The sequence below is a fragment of the Bos taurus genome, chromosome 21 (genome assembly GCF_002263795.3).
Source record: "Bos taurus isolate L1 Dominette 01449 registration number 42190680 breed Hereford chromosome 21, ARS-UCD2.0, whole genome shotgun sequence".
NCBI lineage: Eukaryota > Metazoa > Chordata > Mammalia > Artiodactyla > Bovidae > Bos > Bos taurus.
In genome coordinates, this window is record NC_037348.1 from 3860883 (window position 1) to 3877729 (window position 16847).

Consider the following 16847-nt stretch of genomic DNA (forward strand, 5'->3'; position numbering starts at 1 on the left):
CAGACTGCTTAGCTCCACTTTGAATGATACTTATGTTCTTGATAATATAAAAGTTTTTGAGCTTTTTGAATAATTTATAAGTAAAATCCTGAAGGCTGAAGTACAATCACAGTGCTAAATGTAAAAGTTTTCAACCTCCATGAAGCAGTAAGAGTTGAGAAGACATCTCTCTTCTCTCACATCCTCAATTGATCACACTTTCCAGGCAGAAAAACTCTTGACTATAGGTGGTCTGTTTTTGTCTTCTTCTAATATGTATTTTTATACATTCAATTGAAACACTAAACTTTGAACTGGCCTTAACATAAGTATGGCTCAATGATGCAGGATGTTCATTAATTTTTAACATTTAGAATCACTCTGCTGCTGCTGCTAATTCATGTCTGATTCTGTGTGACCCTGTAGACGGCAGCCCACCAGGCTCCTCTGTCCCTGGGATTCTCCAGGCAAGAATACTGGAGTGGGTTGCCATTTCCTTCTCCAGTGCATGAAAGTGAAAAGTGAAAGTGAAATCACTCAGTCGTGTCCGACTCTTTGCGACCCCATGGACTGCAGCCTACCAGGCTCCTCCGTCCATGGGATTCTCCAGGCAAGAGTACTGGAGTGGGTTGCCATTTCCTTCTCCATAGAATCACTCTATAAACATATTAAACAGTAAAATAAAACTTCATGATTGTAGACAGAATGTAAATGTTTTTGACCTTGATGATGTAAAAATAGAGTTACAGTTAATAGAAGATGGGGCAGGATGAACAACTTTGCCTAAAATATAGCATTTCAAGCCCCCTTAGCAAGGTGGACAAGTGTGTATAACTAATGCTTCAGCATGCAAGAGGAACAGCTGATTCTTCTATTTAGGGTAAGGAATTGGATGTGCTAACATTAAGGTCTCACCTGCTCTGACAGCAATAGGTAATAGAAATCACTCTTTAAGTTTCAAAGGAGAAATGCCCCCAAACCAAACAAAAGATGAGGCATGAGAAAAGGGAATGGGAAACACATAGAAAAATGTGGTGTTGAGTACATTTACCTCAAGAATGCAGAGTCAAGCAGGACCCTGGGGAAAGCCGAAATGGAGATTTAAGTTACAAGACATTTTCTTGCAATCACTGGCTACCAGGGTTACTAACTGGTTTCCTATTTGGTTTCAAGATGCACACAAATACACCCACACCTGCAGCAGACATCCTTTAAAAGGAGCCATTTCTGTCGCTGCATATTTCTTACAGGTTTCCTTTGCATTGCCTGCCTGTGGATTCTAAGTGGAACCCAGTCACATAAAAGGCAAGGGTCATGGAGTATGAGCGCCTCTAATGCCTGGAGTACCTCAATCAAAACCCATTGCGGCTTTACACCAGTTAAGGGCTAAAGGTCACAGGTTCGAAAGAGTCAATCTTCTCTGAAGAATAGTTTTCCCATTCATAGGAAAGCCAACAACCCTTCACCTTTAGAAGCTGGTAAGAAGGAGGTCCTTATCTCCTTATCAGGGTCTTCTCTCATAGCTCAGTTGGTAAAGAATTCACCTGCAATGCAGGAGACCCTGGTTCGATTTCTGGGTCAGGAAGATCCGCTGGAGAAGGGATGGGCTACCCACTCCAGTATTCTTGGGCTTCTCTGGTGGCTTAGATGGTAAAGAATCTGCCTGCAATGTGGGAGACCTGGGCTCTATCCCTGGGTTGGGAAGATCCCCTGGAGAAAGGAAAGGCTACCCACTCCAGTATTCTGGCCTAGAGAATTCCATGGACTGTATAGTCTGTGGGGTCACAGAGTTGGACATGAATGAGTGACCTTCACTTTCACAAAGGAGGTAGTTCAGAACTGTGAAATGGTGTCAAATGTGTACATGGCCTGTGGTAGCCACTGGGACCAGGAGTGAATGGATTCTGAGTGGACTCTACATTCAGTGAGGCTTTCTTAGTCAATCCAAAGTGGATGCCGTTACTGGTAATTTAAACTTGGCATTCAAATGACTAGTGTTGCAGCCTAATGAAGTGAGAAAGGTACCCTAGTGAAGTTCCAATCCCAACAGTGTGAAAAAATATTGCCATGTTGGGACCCCAAAGTAGATGAGGGAAGTTAAAAAAACTTGTCCATAGGATAAAAAAGGAAAACACAACATGTAAAGAATTACTGAAGATTATGTTTTATTTTGTTTAGGCACACTGGACGCTAAGCCTCCATTAAACCCTAACTGGCTGTGGTGTACTTTCTTTTTATAGCGTGTACACGTGAGCCAGCAGCCTTTCAGGGGCCTAGAAATGTGTTTGTCAATAAACGCCTTGTCTGGTTTGAGGTGTCTGAGGATCTTTTCATTCACTCATTCATTCACTCACTCAGAGACATTGTTTATTACTTTCCTACTGGAGAGGAAACAAGGGAAATAGCCCTTTAGTTCTGAAAAACTAAAGAGTAGGGATCAATACCACCTGTGCCAGAGTTTATTGGCACTTAGTTTCCTGGCCTTTAATACAAAAATAATTCTCTCTGAAAACACTTTTTTGAATACAGGAACAACGTGGATCTGTGTGTGTCTGGTTTTCTTTTGACATTCAAAATAAATTGTGATTTTTAAAAAAATGTCACATGCTTCAGCTGGTCTCATACATAGTCAGATTTGAACTTATTCTTACTTTCAGCATAACTGAAATGGGCATGTCAACTGAAAATACCTAGAATTAAAATAACGACATTATTTCAACAATAGACAGACAAGGAAGAAAAAAAAATCAGCCTTCATATTGAAGTCAGTTAGTCCTTTTTTAATAAATTTGAAGTCATTCATCAACAAATTTCATATTATATCTATCACTCAATTCTGCTGTTTTCTTATGTCAAATAATACCCCCAAAATTACAACAATGTGCTTAAGCAAAATTGGATTTTAAGTGATCTTTACAATGAAATGAAGTAAACGTGGGAATTGATCATGACAGCAATTGCCTATTCCTACTAGAATAATCCTGTACTTACCTTGAACACACTCACTGACTCGTGAAGTGGAAATAAGAGACAAGAATGACAAAATTGTTTCTGGTGCTCACCCTAGGGAGAGACATGGTAAATGAGTCACTCTCCGGGAGGTCACTGTTTACCCAGGTGTTGGGAATTTCAGGAAAACATGGCACCTTTCAATGCAGTAGAAGAGGTAATAATCAATCCAAGGCACACTAGTTGTGTCCTGGGAAAATTTAATCCACCTAGGCAGTTCTTTGTCCCATAATTCCCCTGACCCACAGCTCACATAAAATGAGAGCCGGAATCTATTCCACAAGTAACAAAATATTTCACTGTTCAGTTTTGTTTACATTAAAATGATCAGAAATAGTAACTGGTTTTCAGGTGAAGAGCTAAAGTAAGAATTATGGGATTTCAAGCCAGGAGATTCAAAGTTGGACACATCCTTTTTTTTTTTTTTTTTTAGAAGACACCATTGTGGGAAAAACACCAATGGGATTCTCTACGAGATGCTGAGAACAAACACCTACAGCTGCAGTGGGCCTGTCCCCTTAAAGCCAGTCCCCAGGTCCTGCTATCACCTCTGAGAGGACGATCTCCTTGGTGAAAAAGTTTAATTCCGAAGCTGGGCGGGGAGAAGTGGTGATGTCAATGACTGAACGTGTCCGAAGTTCTGAGTGCTGGCATTAGGAACTGCATATATACATGGGACAGAACACTATCATGACATACACCAAGGTCACTTAGAGGGAAACAAGTGGGTCACGATATAGACAACGAAACCCCTCCACAGTCCTGGGGCCAGTAGACAAGAACAACACGTGTTGTAAAGATTCCTCGGTCATATCCATCTTTCTCTGTAGGAATTTTATGTAGTAGGGCTCTGGAATTGTCTCAAGTATATTCAAATACGGGCAATAACAAACTCATAACAAGATTCTCCTATAACCTGTGAGCCCCTGTGAAGCATTTTTGGAAAGACAGGACTACTTAGAAAATTAACCTTTTATTATGTTCAGTTGTGAGAAAGAGATATCATTAGAGTCCAATTTCAACTTTTCTCTCCTTACTCAAGAGGTCTGGATGAGGGCAACAACCACCTCACATTACGTCAAGGGTCCGGGTTCAGATTCCCCCACACACCGCGCTTACTGGCTCCAGGAACTACTGTGCAGTAATCAAAGGACGCTGTAACAGAACAGAGAACCAACCTCGACTCTCCTGCGGCACACAGTTCTGCTCCTTAATATTTCTCACAACTTTTAAAAATGGAGAAGCTATAAAATAATTTTATTAGAAGAGTAATTTTCTTCTAAAATGAAGTAAAGCAAACACATACCCAAGGATCTCAAAAAGTTTTTTTTTTTTTTTACAGAATATATGTATGTATGTGTGTGTGTTTGTGTGTGTGTATGTGTAGTTACAAACACTATTTATAGTATAGCTATTATGTTTAACATCATTGCAGTGTCTACAAAGTTGTGGATCCCAGTCTTGGTGCCAAATGCATATAAAAAGCTCAAAAGCTATTATGACTATACCATGCAAATTTATATCCAGAAAACCTTGGGACATAGACTGCTGTTCTTCTGAGCCCCATGGAGTCTCTGCCTTTGACAGTTGGGTACCTCAACTATGCATCGAAAATGTTTTGAATCACTTTTCTCCCAGATAGAATTAATGTCACAGTTCTGAATATATAAACTGGACATTAAAATCAATCGCTGACACTTTTGTCCATATTCATGCGTATTTTAGGGTCCCTCTTCTGCATGTGGACCTCACTCCTTGAATCACTGATACAGAAAAAGATACCTGAAGTATTGAAAGGGATAAGGTCTACACAATGTCCTTTTTTTTTTTTTTCTCTTTAACATGTTAACAATGATAAGGTCACTTACAAGGTTTTTTCCCAATCTGTTTAACTTTTAGGATCCCCCATTATTATCCAAGAAAAAATTGTCAGAAAAAAGCCAAGGAACAAGAAAACACTTGTCTCCAGATAAAAGTAAAACCAGAGAGCAGTGGTTGGAAGAAGATACTGAAGAAAAAGATAAGAATGAAAGGGAAGAAAGGGTATATAACTGGTCACTGCTTCTAGCGTGAGACTTTGTGGTGGGTTTGACCTGCTACAGACATGACAGATTAAAGGTCATCAGCCGCCAAAGAAAATCAAGTAGTGGTCAGCTCCCGGGGATGGCCTATGGCACAAACCCCCACAGGGGGGATGGAGCCCCTGTCTGCGGGGAAACTGAGGCCAACTCTGCGAATACCGGGCAAGGCTCTGGTCACTGGTTTTGGATAGAACAGAGAGGGTGAGGCATATGTGGCATTTTGGGATAAAGTATCAATTTAGCAGTTCTTTCCTGAATAGTTTGCTTTTTTGTTTCTCCAAATGCTTAACTTCACTGTGACATCTGTTTGCACAACTGTAGTCATTTCAGTTTATGGATGCCTGTGATAGAAATATTGTTTACAAAAAATATATCATCTCTTTTTTTTTTTCTTTAGAAAGATCTCATCTAAATAGTAAGTTAAGGTTGCACCTATGAAACTGGTGCACCTTGTCTTGTTTCTACGAGCTTTAAAAAGTCCAAATACTGATGAGGCTGTGGGCTGGAAGGAACCAAAAGTGACTGTGTTTGTTGTCAGGTTGCTCTCCTTTGCCTCAAGAGAACGGTCATGGGTCCCTGGGTGATGCGTGGTGTGGACTGGTCGTGTTCCTGCAGCATCCTAGTTGCACTAGGAGTAGTTGGATGTGCTTGTGAAACATGTCAGATACAGAAATAAAAGCATGAGGATGTTTCTTGGTTTCTGAAACTGAAAAGAAGTGTTTTCACTTCAGTGTTAATTCTAGAGAACAGAAAGTAGTTACATCACAGAAAGAAAAATATGACATCGCATGCTGCCATGATAGCAAGCATAAACAAAATCTTGGAAAATATACATATATATATGCATATTATGCAAATGTATTTGATATTAACATACAATGTTATAAGAGTGATTGATAACTTAAAAACAAGGGGGAAAATCATCCTAGGTGGTTTTACCTTAGAGTAACAAATAACCTGAGACGTCTAAGCTTTCCATTAGATGCCAGGCCTAGCAATCCATAAGAGATGTGGAGCACGTGTTCAGTGATTGAAATGTCAACTCAACGTTGCCAAAATGTGCCACCGTGTCCCACAAGATGGGTAAGCTGATCTACTCCAAGTGAGCAAAGAAATACACTGGACAGCAGAGTACTTACAATGAAATGCCATCCATCCCCGATGGGCTTTCCAAAGATGGACATGCAGACATCAGCGTGGGCTCTGCCTATGTTTAGGAAACAGGTGAGCATGCACCAGAGGCTCACTGCACCCACGGAACCAGTACAGAAAAAGTCTGCCCCACGAAAGCAAACCCCATCGCCAAGAAAGCCAAAAAGCCTTTGCTTAATAAACTGAAAGAGTGGGTATGAAGTGTGACTCGTTTTAAACTAGCAATACCACTGAATGAGTTTTTGAAGAAGTTTCTTCCTGATTTTTAAACTAAAACATCTATCTTATGATAATAAAAGACACATTTTGGGATGATATTGTGTTTCGCGCCCTCATTCTCAAGGCATAATATTTAGACAATGCTTGTCCCTTTCAATTAAAAAAGAAAAAAACTATGACTTTCTTTAATATGCATCCTGTGATTGAATTGTCCATAGCTGCAAAATGTATATATGTATGTGTATTTGTCTGACATACACATGGGTACTCACACCTGTGTGTATAAACATATACACATACATCCTCATATACACGTGTATTTTATATATATGCTGAGAAAGTTCACATATATATACAATTGCGTATGTATATATGTGTGTATCTGCGTGTGTGTGTCTGTGTGTGTGTGTACAGGTATAAAAACTTGACAGGAAGAGTAATATTTCACTCAGTGTTAAATGAAGTCTTTGAAAAATCAAGTACAGTCACTCAGTTAACATAGTACAGCCAATAAACTAAGTTGAAAAGAGAAAAAGTGAATGGAAACACGATCCGGGACCATCTGTCTATGGCATTCACGTCGGTTAGATCAGGGATTTTAATTTTGAGCTGTGAAGACCTCCTCCGTAGATGGGTCTTCTTGTGCGGGACGCTTCTGTCCATGTGTCGCCCGTGCCCTTCCCGAGGCATGCTCTGCTTCCTGTACTGGATTCCTGAGTTGTCAAAGGATCTTGCTGAATTCCGGGTATCACCAACGCCGCCGGCAACCTCGTTCATCTCATTGTGAACCTCCAGCGATGTTAACAGAATATTTCCGTGAGCATCCACCTGATTGGAAGGAAATACACATGCTTAGATAGCTAGCGTAGCATGTCAATAAACCTAACTTCCACATGGGACAGGACAGACTTGTGTCATTCTATCAGGTCACATATACTATGAGAAACTGCACATCGAGCAAGCCCAGCATTTTGTTTTAGTGTAAAGTGTCATTTTGTGGGCTTAACTGCAAGTTAGAAACTTCTATACTCTCCTATTCTTTGGAAGTCAATTGGTCCCCTTTTTTGATGATAACAAAAATACCCAAATCACCATGAAGATACAAGTGAGTACTGTGATGAATGGACACTCCTGATGACTTTGGTGGATCTCCTCACTCAATCCTGGTCCTGGCAGAAGACATCCTTTTTAACTGCTATATTTAAGACAGGCTAGAGTCCCTTCTCACACTGGAGCCAAACTTAAAAAAAAACATTTTATTTTGTGCTAAATATAGCTTCAGACCTTTCATGATGATACCACTGGTCCATTTTATTTGTTGGTCTGCCACAAAACTTTCAGGGACCAGGTCTGAGGCTAGGCCTTAAGGGAGAAGTTCAGGAGGTGAGGAGGGGAGAGAAGAAGCCCAACACTAAGAGTAGGGGCTTGTACAGGAGTGCAGGCAGGATGGCCCCAAACCCCAAAGTGACCCAGACGCAGGAAGGGTGATCAACATCCAGTGGCCATCAGACCCTGGCACAGAGGCACCAACAAAGACTCAAAGATACCTTCATCATGGTTTTGGTGAAAGTGCAAGTTGCTCAGTCATGTCGGACTCTTTGCGACCCCATGTACTATACAGTCCATGGAATTCTCCAGGCCAGAATACTGGAGTGGGTAGCCTTTCCCTTCTCCAGGGGATCTTCCCAACCCAAGGATCGAACCCAGGTCTCCTGCATTGCAGGCAGATTCTTTACCAGCTGAGCCACATGGGAAGCCCAAGACCACTGGAATGAGTAGCCTATCCCTTCTCCAGCAGATCCTCCTGACCCAGGAATTGAACCAAGGTGTCCTGCATTGCAGGTGGATTCTTTACCAATTGAGCTATCAGGGAAGCCCCAAATGATAAATAAATCCATGGAGTTCTCCAAGCCAGAATACTGGAGTGGGTAGCCTTTCCTTTCTCCAGGGGATCTTCCCAACATAGGGAATGAACACAGGTCTCCTGCATTGTGAGCAGATTCTTTACTAACTGAGCTATCAGGGAAACCCTACCATCCAATTATGCTTGGGGAAGGAGAGATGTAGTCATTAGGATGTCACCCCTTTCTCCCGAGCCATTTGAATAAATTATGCAAAAGGCACTTTGCAAACAGAGAGAGGATATAGCTTGAATTATCCAGGTGTGCCCAATCTAATCATATGAGACCTTAAAAACAGATAATTTTCTCCAACTTGAAGCAGAAGAGAAAGCCAGGACATGGCAGAAATTGAAAGCCAGAGGAATTGGAAGCATAAAGAGTAGATTTGCCCTTGATTGAGAGAACTACAGGAAAGGCCTGGAAAGAAAGGGGGCAGCTTCAAGGAGCAAAGACAGGCCCTGGCCCACAGCCAGCAAGACCACCTCAGTTCTACAACCACAAGGAACCATGGTATCCAATGAGCTGAGCCCTACTGTACTCAGACTTCTGACCGAACCAACTATGAGATAATATTTGGGTGTTGTTTTAAATGTTATGTTTGTGGTAAATTGTTATGGCAACAATCAAAACTAGTACAGGAGAGAAGACGGAAGATTTCAGAGGGGAGATGAATTTGAACTGGGCCTTAAAGAATGAGTACAAATTTCTCAGGCAAAGAGCCAGAGAAACACCAAGGCACAGCCTTGAAGGGTGGCTGAAATGTTTTGAAAGGGGCAAACTAGTTGAGTGGGACTGAAGTCCTGGAGAGAATGGATGCACACACTCAACTCCTGGCCCACACTCAGGGGAGAGAGAGGAGGTGACTGTCATTCTCATCCCTGTGATCCTCATCTGCTTATCACCTTATCATTACAAGAAAGAACACCTGATAAATGGGAAGCAGATCAGAGTCGAGCTATTAAAAGAATTTCCCCTTTACCCTTTAGGTAGTGAGAAATAAAAGTGACATATTTCTGAAACCCAACTGAAGCAGCAGAATAAAAAAAGGAAGATGGGTTTGAAGGGAGAAAGTGAAGAGACAGACCCTAGCTGGTGTGCACTGCACTGGCCTCTGTTTTTTGAGGGCAGTCTGGGAGAGAAATGCCAGGAGGTAGTGAGTAACTGCTCCCCGCCAGCTACTGCAACCCATTCCTGCATGTCCTCTAGGTGACGCTGGACGCTCAGCGATGTCTCACCACCGCCTGGTCCCTTCTGCATCTCGGCAGTTAAGAAGGTGGGAAAGGAGTGGAGAAGTTACTCATCACCCTGCTCCCACCTGGCCCTTCCTAAGCTCCCTGGAGAAACAATCACAACGTGGACTCAGGGCACAGCAGCCGGCCCACATTAGCCTGGCTGGGTTCAATATCCCCCAGCATCTAATGTCCCCTGGAAGTGGAAGCAGTCAGTCTGGGGGTCCTGGGAGACACAAACAGACCACGATCACACCATGTGCACTAGGGAGAAGGCTTTTTATGAAGACCTGTTCTTGGGGAAGGAACAGAGTGAAAGAAGAGCAATAGTTCTATTTTCTTTTTTTTTTTCAATTCAGTCGAGGGAAATTTTTAATGGTGCTTGAACCTCAAAAGTACTGGGAATAATAGACCTTTGTAAGAACCTGTGTTCCATATCTGTTCTTTTCATCATTTCTCAGTAAAATCCTTATAACAAAAAAGTCAATTTTCCCATTTTGGGGATCAATGAAGTATCTGGTGGTTTGGAGCTCAGTCATGTGGGAAGGAGCAGCCTGACAGGTAAATAAAAATATGGCTGAAACAGGAGGAGACAGCAAAGGAAAGACCAGCAAGGGACTGGGCAATAGCACGTCCTCCACAGAGACCACCCAGGAGCTGTGGGTGTGCACCCTCTCTAAGAAGGGGGTGATCTGGACCTGCTTCAGAAGCTGTGGGCAGTTGGCTCTTAAGGCAACACAGAGGTGAGTGTGATGGGTCAGATGAACTGGGCTTTACCCAGAAGCACAGAGGAGTAAGAGAAGGTCCTTGTCTCAAGGAGAAGAGTTTCAAATAATCAGCAAATGCAGTTTAGAAGACATTGCATATTTATTACTCTTAAAGCACATTTTAAAATAAGGCCTACAATGCCATCTCTTTCTAGTTACTAAAAATGCCATATGCAAAGCTCCTTTTATCAAAATTTTGGGATTATGATGCTTTTGTAGAACAAAATACCAATTAAAGAAAAGTCTTTTCTTAAAGAAGAAAGTATTTTGTGATACATTTATCAGGATGGACTTTGGTGGTTCTAATGACTCAGATTTTCACCTGGCTTTAAAAATATGTTTATCTGTTTTATTAGAGGAGGGCATGGCAGCCCACTCCATATTTTTGCCTGGAGAATCCCGTAGACAAAGGAGCGTCTATAGGGTCGCAAAGAGCTGGACAAAACTGAGTCACTGAACACACATCTATTTTATACGTAGTATTGTAAAGTAATAACCTATCAAGGAAAAGAACCTGGAAAAAAATATGTATACATGTACGTAAAGCTAAATCACTATCCTGTATATCGAAAACTTACACAATATTGTAAATCAGCTATACTTGAATAAAAATTTTTTAAATGTAGTTTTAATTTTTTAAAAACAGGTATGCTTATGAATGGTTCTCCCTTCCTCTGACTCTAGGAGAATGAGAAAACACATGGGTTCAGTGGTACCAAACTGATGACAAATATCACTCATTTATGGACACACATTCCCTGGGCACTTACCACATCCAGCTCTGGCACAAACTTTGGTAGATGCAAAGAATGGGATGGCATCTAGGTCAGAAGGCCCAGTGAAATGTGGCCTGCCATCTCCTGAGCATAGAGCATATGCCCTGGAGGTTGGAAGAGCAGGGACAAGACCACCTGCATGGAGTGGAGAATGACAGAGGCAGGATGGGAAAAAATGGTAGACAAAATCAGGATAACATCATAGAGAAGAACATCTGGCTTAAGTTTTGAAGGAGGGTAAGATGTGGATGAAGAAGAGGGATTCTGAGATAAGAGAAAGGCAAAGAGATAGTAAGATATATGGGGATTCCAGGAAGCCCAAAGGGAGAGTGAAAAAACACAAAAAGTAAGGTCAACTGGATGTTGAATTGATTTTTCAAGACTTAATGACAAATCTGTATGAATTCTGTCTTCCCTCCTCCCTTTGGCCAGTTTTGTGCAGATGGGAAAGAACTTCAGAAAGGCGAGTCTAGGTCTGCACCCTTGGATTCCAGTAAAGGAAACCCACCCTGAGAGAAGCCGAACTCAAGGTCATCAACATTTACAAAGTTGGGGTGCCTGGGTGCTCTGATACCTGTGGCTGCCTTGAAGCCGTGGGAGAACTAATAATAACTGCGTCACTCCATTTCAGAGTGAGTGAACAGCTACATTATTGTTCCATTATGTTGAAAGGAACTTGAATATATATATGTAATAGATATGGAATTAGTAAGACCTCAGAGTAAATCCAGAGAAGGCAATGGCACCCCACTCCAGTACTTTTGCCTGGAAAATCCCATGGACAGAGGAGCCTGGTAGGCTGCACTCTATGGGGTTGCGAAGAGTCAGACACGACTGAGCAACTTCACTTTCAGTTTTCACTTTAATGCACTGGAGAAGGAAATGGCAACCCACTCCAGTGTTCTTGCCTGGAGAATCCCAGGGATGGGGGAACCTGGTGGCTGCCATCTATGGGGTCGCACAGAGTCGGACACGACTGAAGCGACTTAGCAGCAGCAGTAGCAGCAGAGTAAATTAATTTGGCTGTTTTTGACACAGTTTTACCTTTGCATAGATTTTATTTAAACATGAACCAGTGTGTAGAAAATTTACATCAAAACAACTAGAAGGTATGTTTTTTATGCAAGAATTAAAAGGTTACTAAAATTCATTGAATCTCAGAAACCAAACATTTAAAAAAATATTTCTAGAAGAGATGCTAATCTTTTCCTATCATTTAGAATTTAAATTTTAAAACAGATGGGATTGTGAAAATGCTCTGTATAGAATGATAGTGATGACTCATAATTTCTAAAGCATTTCATGAATACCACTTATTTTGAAAATTTGTCTTATATCTACTATAATTAGATTTCAATGTAGTTTTTTCTTCTTGCTCTATAACCCAGAAACATTCAGAAATGAAAAACATCTCCTGTGGAATGTATCCTAGAGGGATTTTCAGTTTCTTCCAAGAATCTGTCATCAGATTGGCACACTGTTAATATCTTATTCTCTACTTAAAGCTTCAAAATAAGTAAAATACTCTAGTTTTAGGAAAATGAGGAACTATTTGTCATGTGAGGAACAAAATGTTGCTCTTTAGTAAGAGGAATGGTGTCAAGCCTGAAGCCCTGATTCCTTGGCAAGACTTTCTGCCACTTCATGAAATTCAAATACCATTTGATCAACGTGAAAAATATCATAAGGCTTGTAACTATTAACACGTGCATTACAACTGAAGATGGTTGGTTCTTAGTTATAGAAACAACCCAGGAACAAACAGAAGCACAAATAAATAAGGTCAGAATTTCCATTGCACCACTGGTCTCAGGAGAAACTAAGTGACTATGTGAACACCGCCACTAAGTTAATATAAGGGAAATCTACACTCATGGTCTGACATTAAGTTCAATAGCATCATAGGCAAGTTGGTGGCCTGCAGAGCCCCTGCAGACACTGCTCTGAGATCTCTTACAGGACACAAGGAAAGACAATGATGGTGCACATCCTTGGTGTCACCCAGTGTCTATCAGCCCAAGGACAGTCGCAGCCCCTGAGCCGCTTGGTTCCCAGGTATGACAGAGGTGCCATCTGAGGACACTGCTGGTCAGACCGATAAACAATCCCAAGAGATATCACTGAAAATGAATGAGTGAATGAATAATTACATTCATTAATTGTATATAATTAATTACATACAATAATTAGAAAGGACTCTTGATACTGTGGAAAATTCTTCAAGAGATGGAAATACCAGACCACCTGATCTGCCTCTTGAGAAATTTGCATGCAGGTCAGGAAGCAACAGTTAGAACTGGACATGGAACAACAGACTGGTTCCAAATAGGAAAAGGAGTTCGCCAAGGCTGTATATTGTCACCCTGCTTATTTAACTTATATGCAGAGTACATCATGAGAAACACTAGACTGGAAGAAACACAAGCTGGAATCAAGATTGCCGGGAGAAATATCAATAACCTGAGATATGCAGATGACACCACTCTTATGGCAGAAAGTGAAGAGGAACTCAAAAGCCTCTTGATGAAAGTGAAAGTGGAGAGTGAAAAAGTTGGCTTAAAGCTCAACATTCAGAGAACGAAGATAATGGCATCGGTCCCACCACTTCATGGGAAATAGATGGGGAAACAGTGGAAACAGTGTCAGACTTTATTTTTCTGGGCTCCAAAATCACTGCAGATGGTGACTGCAGCCATGAAATTAAAAGACGCTTACTCTTTGGAAGGAAAGTTATGACCAACCTAGACAGCATATTCAAAAGCAGAGACATTACCTTGCCAACAAAGGTTCGTCTAGTCAAGGCTATGGTTTTTCCAGTGGTCATGTATGGATGTGAGAGCTGGACTGTGAAGAAGGCTGAGCACTGAAAAATTGATGCTTTTGAACTGTGGTGTTGGAGAAGACTCTTGAGAGTCCCTTGGACTGCAAGGAGATCCAACCAGTCCATTCTGAAGGAGATCAGCCCTGGGATTTCTTTGGAAGGAATGATGCTAAAGCTGAGGCTCCAGTACTTTGGCCACCTCATGCGAAGAGTTGACTCATTGGAAAAGACTCTGATGCTGGGAGGGATTGGGGGCAGGAAGAGAAGGGGATGACAGAGGATGAGATGGCTGGATGGCATCACTGACTTGATGGACGTGAGTCTGAGTGAACTCCGGGAGTTGGTGATGGACAGGGAGGCCTGGCGTGCTGTGATTCATGGGGTCGCAAAGAGTCGGACACGACTGAGCGACTGATCTGATCTGATCTGATCTTGAAGCTGTTGGCCTGTACATAGCTCCATTTCTGTTTTGCATGAAATTTGTGATTCTTTACTCACTTTCTTTTCATTCATCCAGATCACGTGATATGAAATTTGGGGAGATGCATTTCTACTTTAAAAATATCACTAAATTCTTAGGTGTGGTCAGCAGCATTTTATAAGTATAGTTGATTTATAATGTTTCAGGTACATAACAAAGTGATTAAGTTCTCTGTCACTCTTTACACACACACACACATATATTCAATAAATACACTCTTTTCCATTATACATTATTATAAGATATTGAATATAGTTCCCTGTGCTATATAGGGTTCTGGTTGTTTATCTATTATATATATATATATATAGATGTATATCTATATATATATATATATATATGGAGAAGGCAATGACAACCCACTCCAGTATTCTTGCCTGGAATATATATATCAGTGTATGTATGTTAATCCCAAATTCCCAATTTATCCCTCCCCTCTCTTTCCCCTTTGGGACCCATAAGTTTATTTTCTTTGTCTGTGAGTTTATTTCTGGAAATAAGATAATTTTATCATTTTTTAAAGATTCCACATATAAGCGGTATCCCATGATATTTGTCTTTGTCTGATTTACTTCACTTAGTGTAATACTCTCTAGGTCCATCCACGTTGCTGCAAATGGCATTATTCCGATCATTTTTATGGCTGAGGAATACTGCACTGTATACATGTACCACATCTTTATCCATTAATCTGTTAACGGGCACTTGGGCTGTTTCCAGGTCTTGGCTATTGTGAACAGTGCTGCTATGAACACTTGGGTGCATGTATCTTTGCAAATTAGAGTTTTCATCTATTCTGGATATATGCCCAGGTGTGGGATTGCAGGATCACATGGCAACTCTATTTCTGGTTTCTTAACAAACCTTTATACTGTTTGCCACAGGGGCTATACCAATTTACATTCCCGCCAACAGTGTAGGAGGGTTCCCTTTTCTTCGCACCCTCTCCAGCATTTATTGTTTATAGATTTTTTTTTTTAATGATGGCCACCCTGACTGGTATAAGGTGATACCTCATTGTATTTTTTATCTGTGTTTCTCTAATAATTAGCAGTATTGAACATGTTTTCAGGCTGGCCATCTAGTCAGCAAAATTTTTAATGTTTACCTTTAACAGTATCAAATATGCATTTAAAACATGCATTTGTATGCTGATTTTAAACTGTAAGAACTGATATCTATAATTACAGATTTAAAAAAATATGAACATATAAAGGCTCTAAGAAAACTGCTGAGAAATTGAAACAAGTTTTCAGGAAAACAAACAATAAAAATGGACTCATGAATTTTCTTCTGCATCTGATTTATAATATATTAGTTCTACATTCTGCTTAATTTTGACTGTGGATTTAAAGATTTGGGGGGTTTTGTTTCTGTTTTAAAATTTAAGCTTCACTCAAAAAGATATTTCTGTAGCACAACAATTTAATCTTTGTAAAGGGCATCATTTAGAAGAAATCTAAGCCTGTTTAAATTATGAGGGAATTTGGAAAAACAGCATTGTATGTGTCTGTGTGTCTGTGTAATGGAAACAATAATAAAGCGATGAATTCTTGTTTCCTTGGAAACGGTGTGACCAAAGCACACTGTGTGTGCACAGGAGGATGTGGACTAATTTGGAAACACACCAGCATGGCGCTAAGTACACATTCCAGTAAGAGATTCAAGGGCATGCTGCCTGCGAAACCCTGATTTTATTCATAAATCCTGGTTCCTCCGACCAACTTTATGTGCCACTAAAAGGACAGGAGCCATTTACAGTCATTTAACCGCCTTCACTCATTCATGAACACCCAGGGACCTATTCTGACCACTGGAAGGCCACGGGCACCACACTCCTCCAGGGAGCTGCCACACCCCTGCAAGAGGTTTGGGTCAGTGACGCACTAAGAGCATCAGAAAGAACAAGGAAACCTCATAAACCTGAGAATAAGTGAATTTAATAAGAAGCATTTAAAAGTAAAGAAATATAGGAACAAGCCCAATATGTCCATCGGTGGAGGTGCATTTTTCAAGACTTGAAGTGATGCAACAGGTAAAAGATAAAGACAAAATTTTATACAGAGACAACAGTGTGCTTTCACTAAAACAGTGTTTATAATTGCAAGGACATATGGTTTTTATTAATAAATGGAAATGACATCTAATTGCAAAGTTTGTAATTGGAAATATATGAGTGAGATGAGGCGGCTTGTGGAAGAAACTGCTTGGTGCCCTTTTTCTGCATTCAGACCACTAGACCATCCAGGTGTGACCTAAACCGTGTCCCTTATGATCACACAGTGGAAGTAACAAACAGATTCAGGATTAGATACGATAGACAGAGTGCCTGAAGAACTATGGATGGAAGTTCGTGACATTGTACAGTGATCAAGACAATTACCAAGAAAAAGAAATGCAAAAAGGCAAAATGGCTGTCTGAGGAGGCCTTA

General features: G+C 40.8%; 1 protein-coding gene across 2 annotated transcripts in view; it reads right to left on the reverse strand.

Moving 5' to 3' along the window:
* Nucleotides 1-2738: 2738 nt before the first annotated feature.
* GABRB3 (gamma-aminobutyric acid type A receptor subunit beta3) overlaps nucleotides 2739-16847 on the reverse strand; it is a 282816-nt gene continuing 268707 nt past the window's right edge. The window contains exon 9 of one of the 2 annotated variants that reach the window (XM_059879080.1): nucleotides 2739-7268. In XM_059879080.1, the coding sequence (XP_059735063.1) occupies nucleotides 6930-7268 (339 nt within the window). In that variant the 3' untranslated portion in view covers nucleotides 2739-6929. The remainder of the gene's footprint in view (nucleotides 7269-16847) is intronic. The other variant, NM_001099380.2, reaches the window with a different exon arrangement.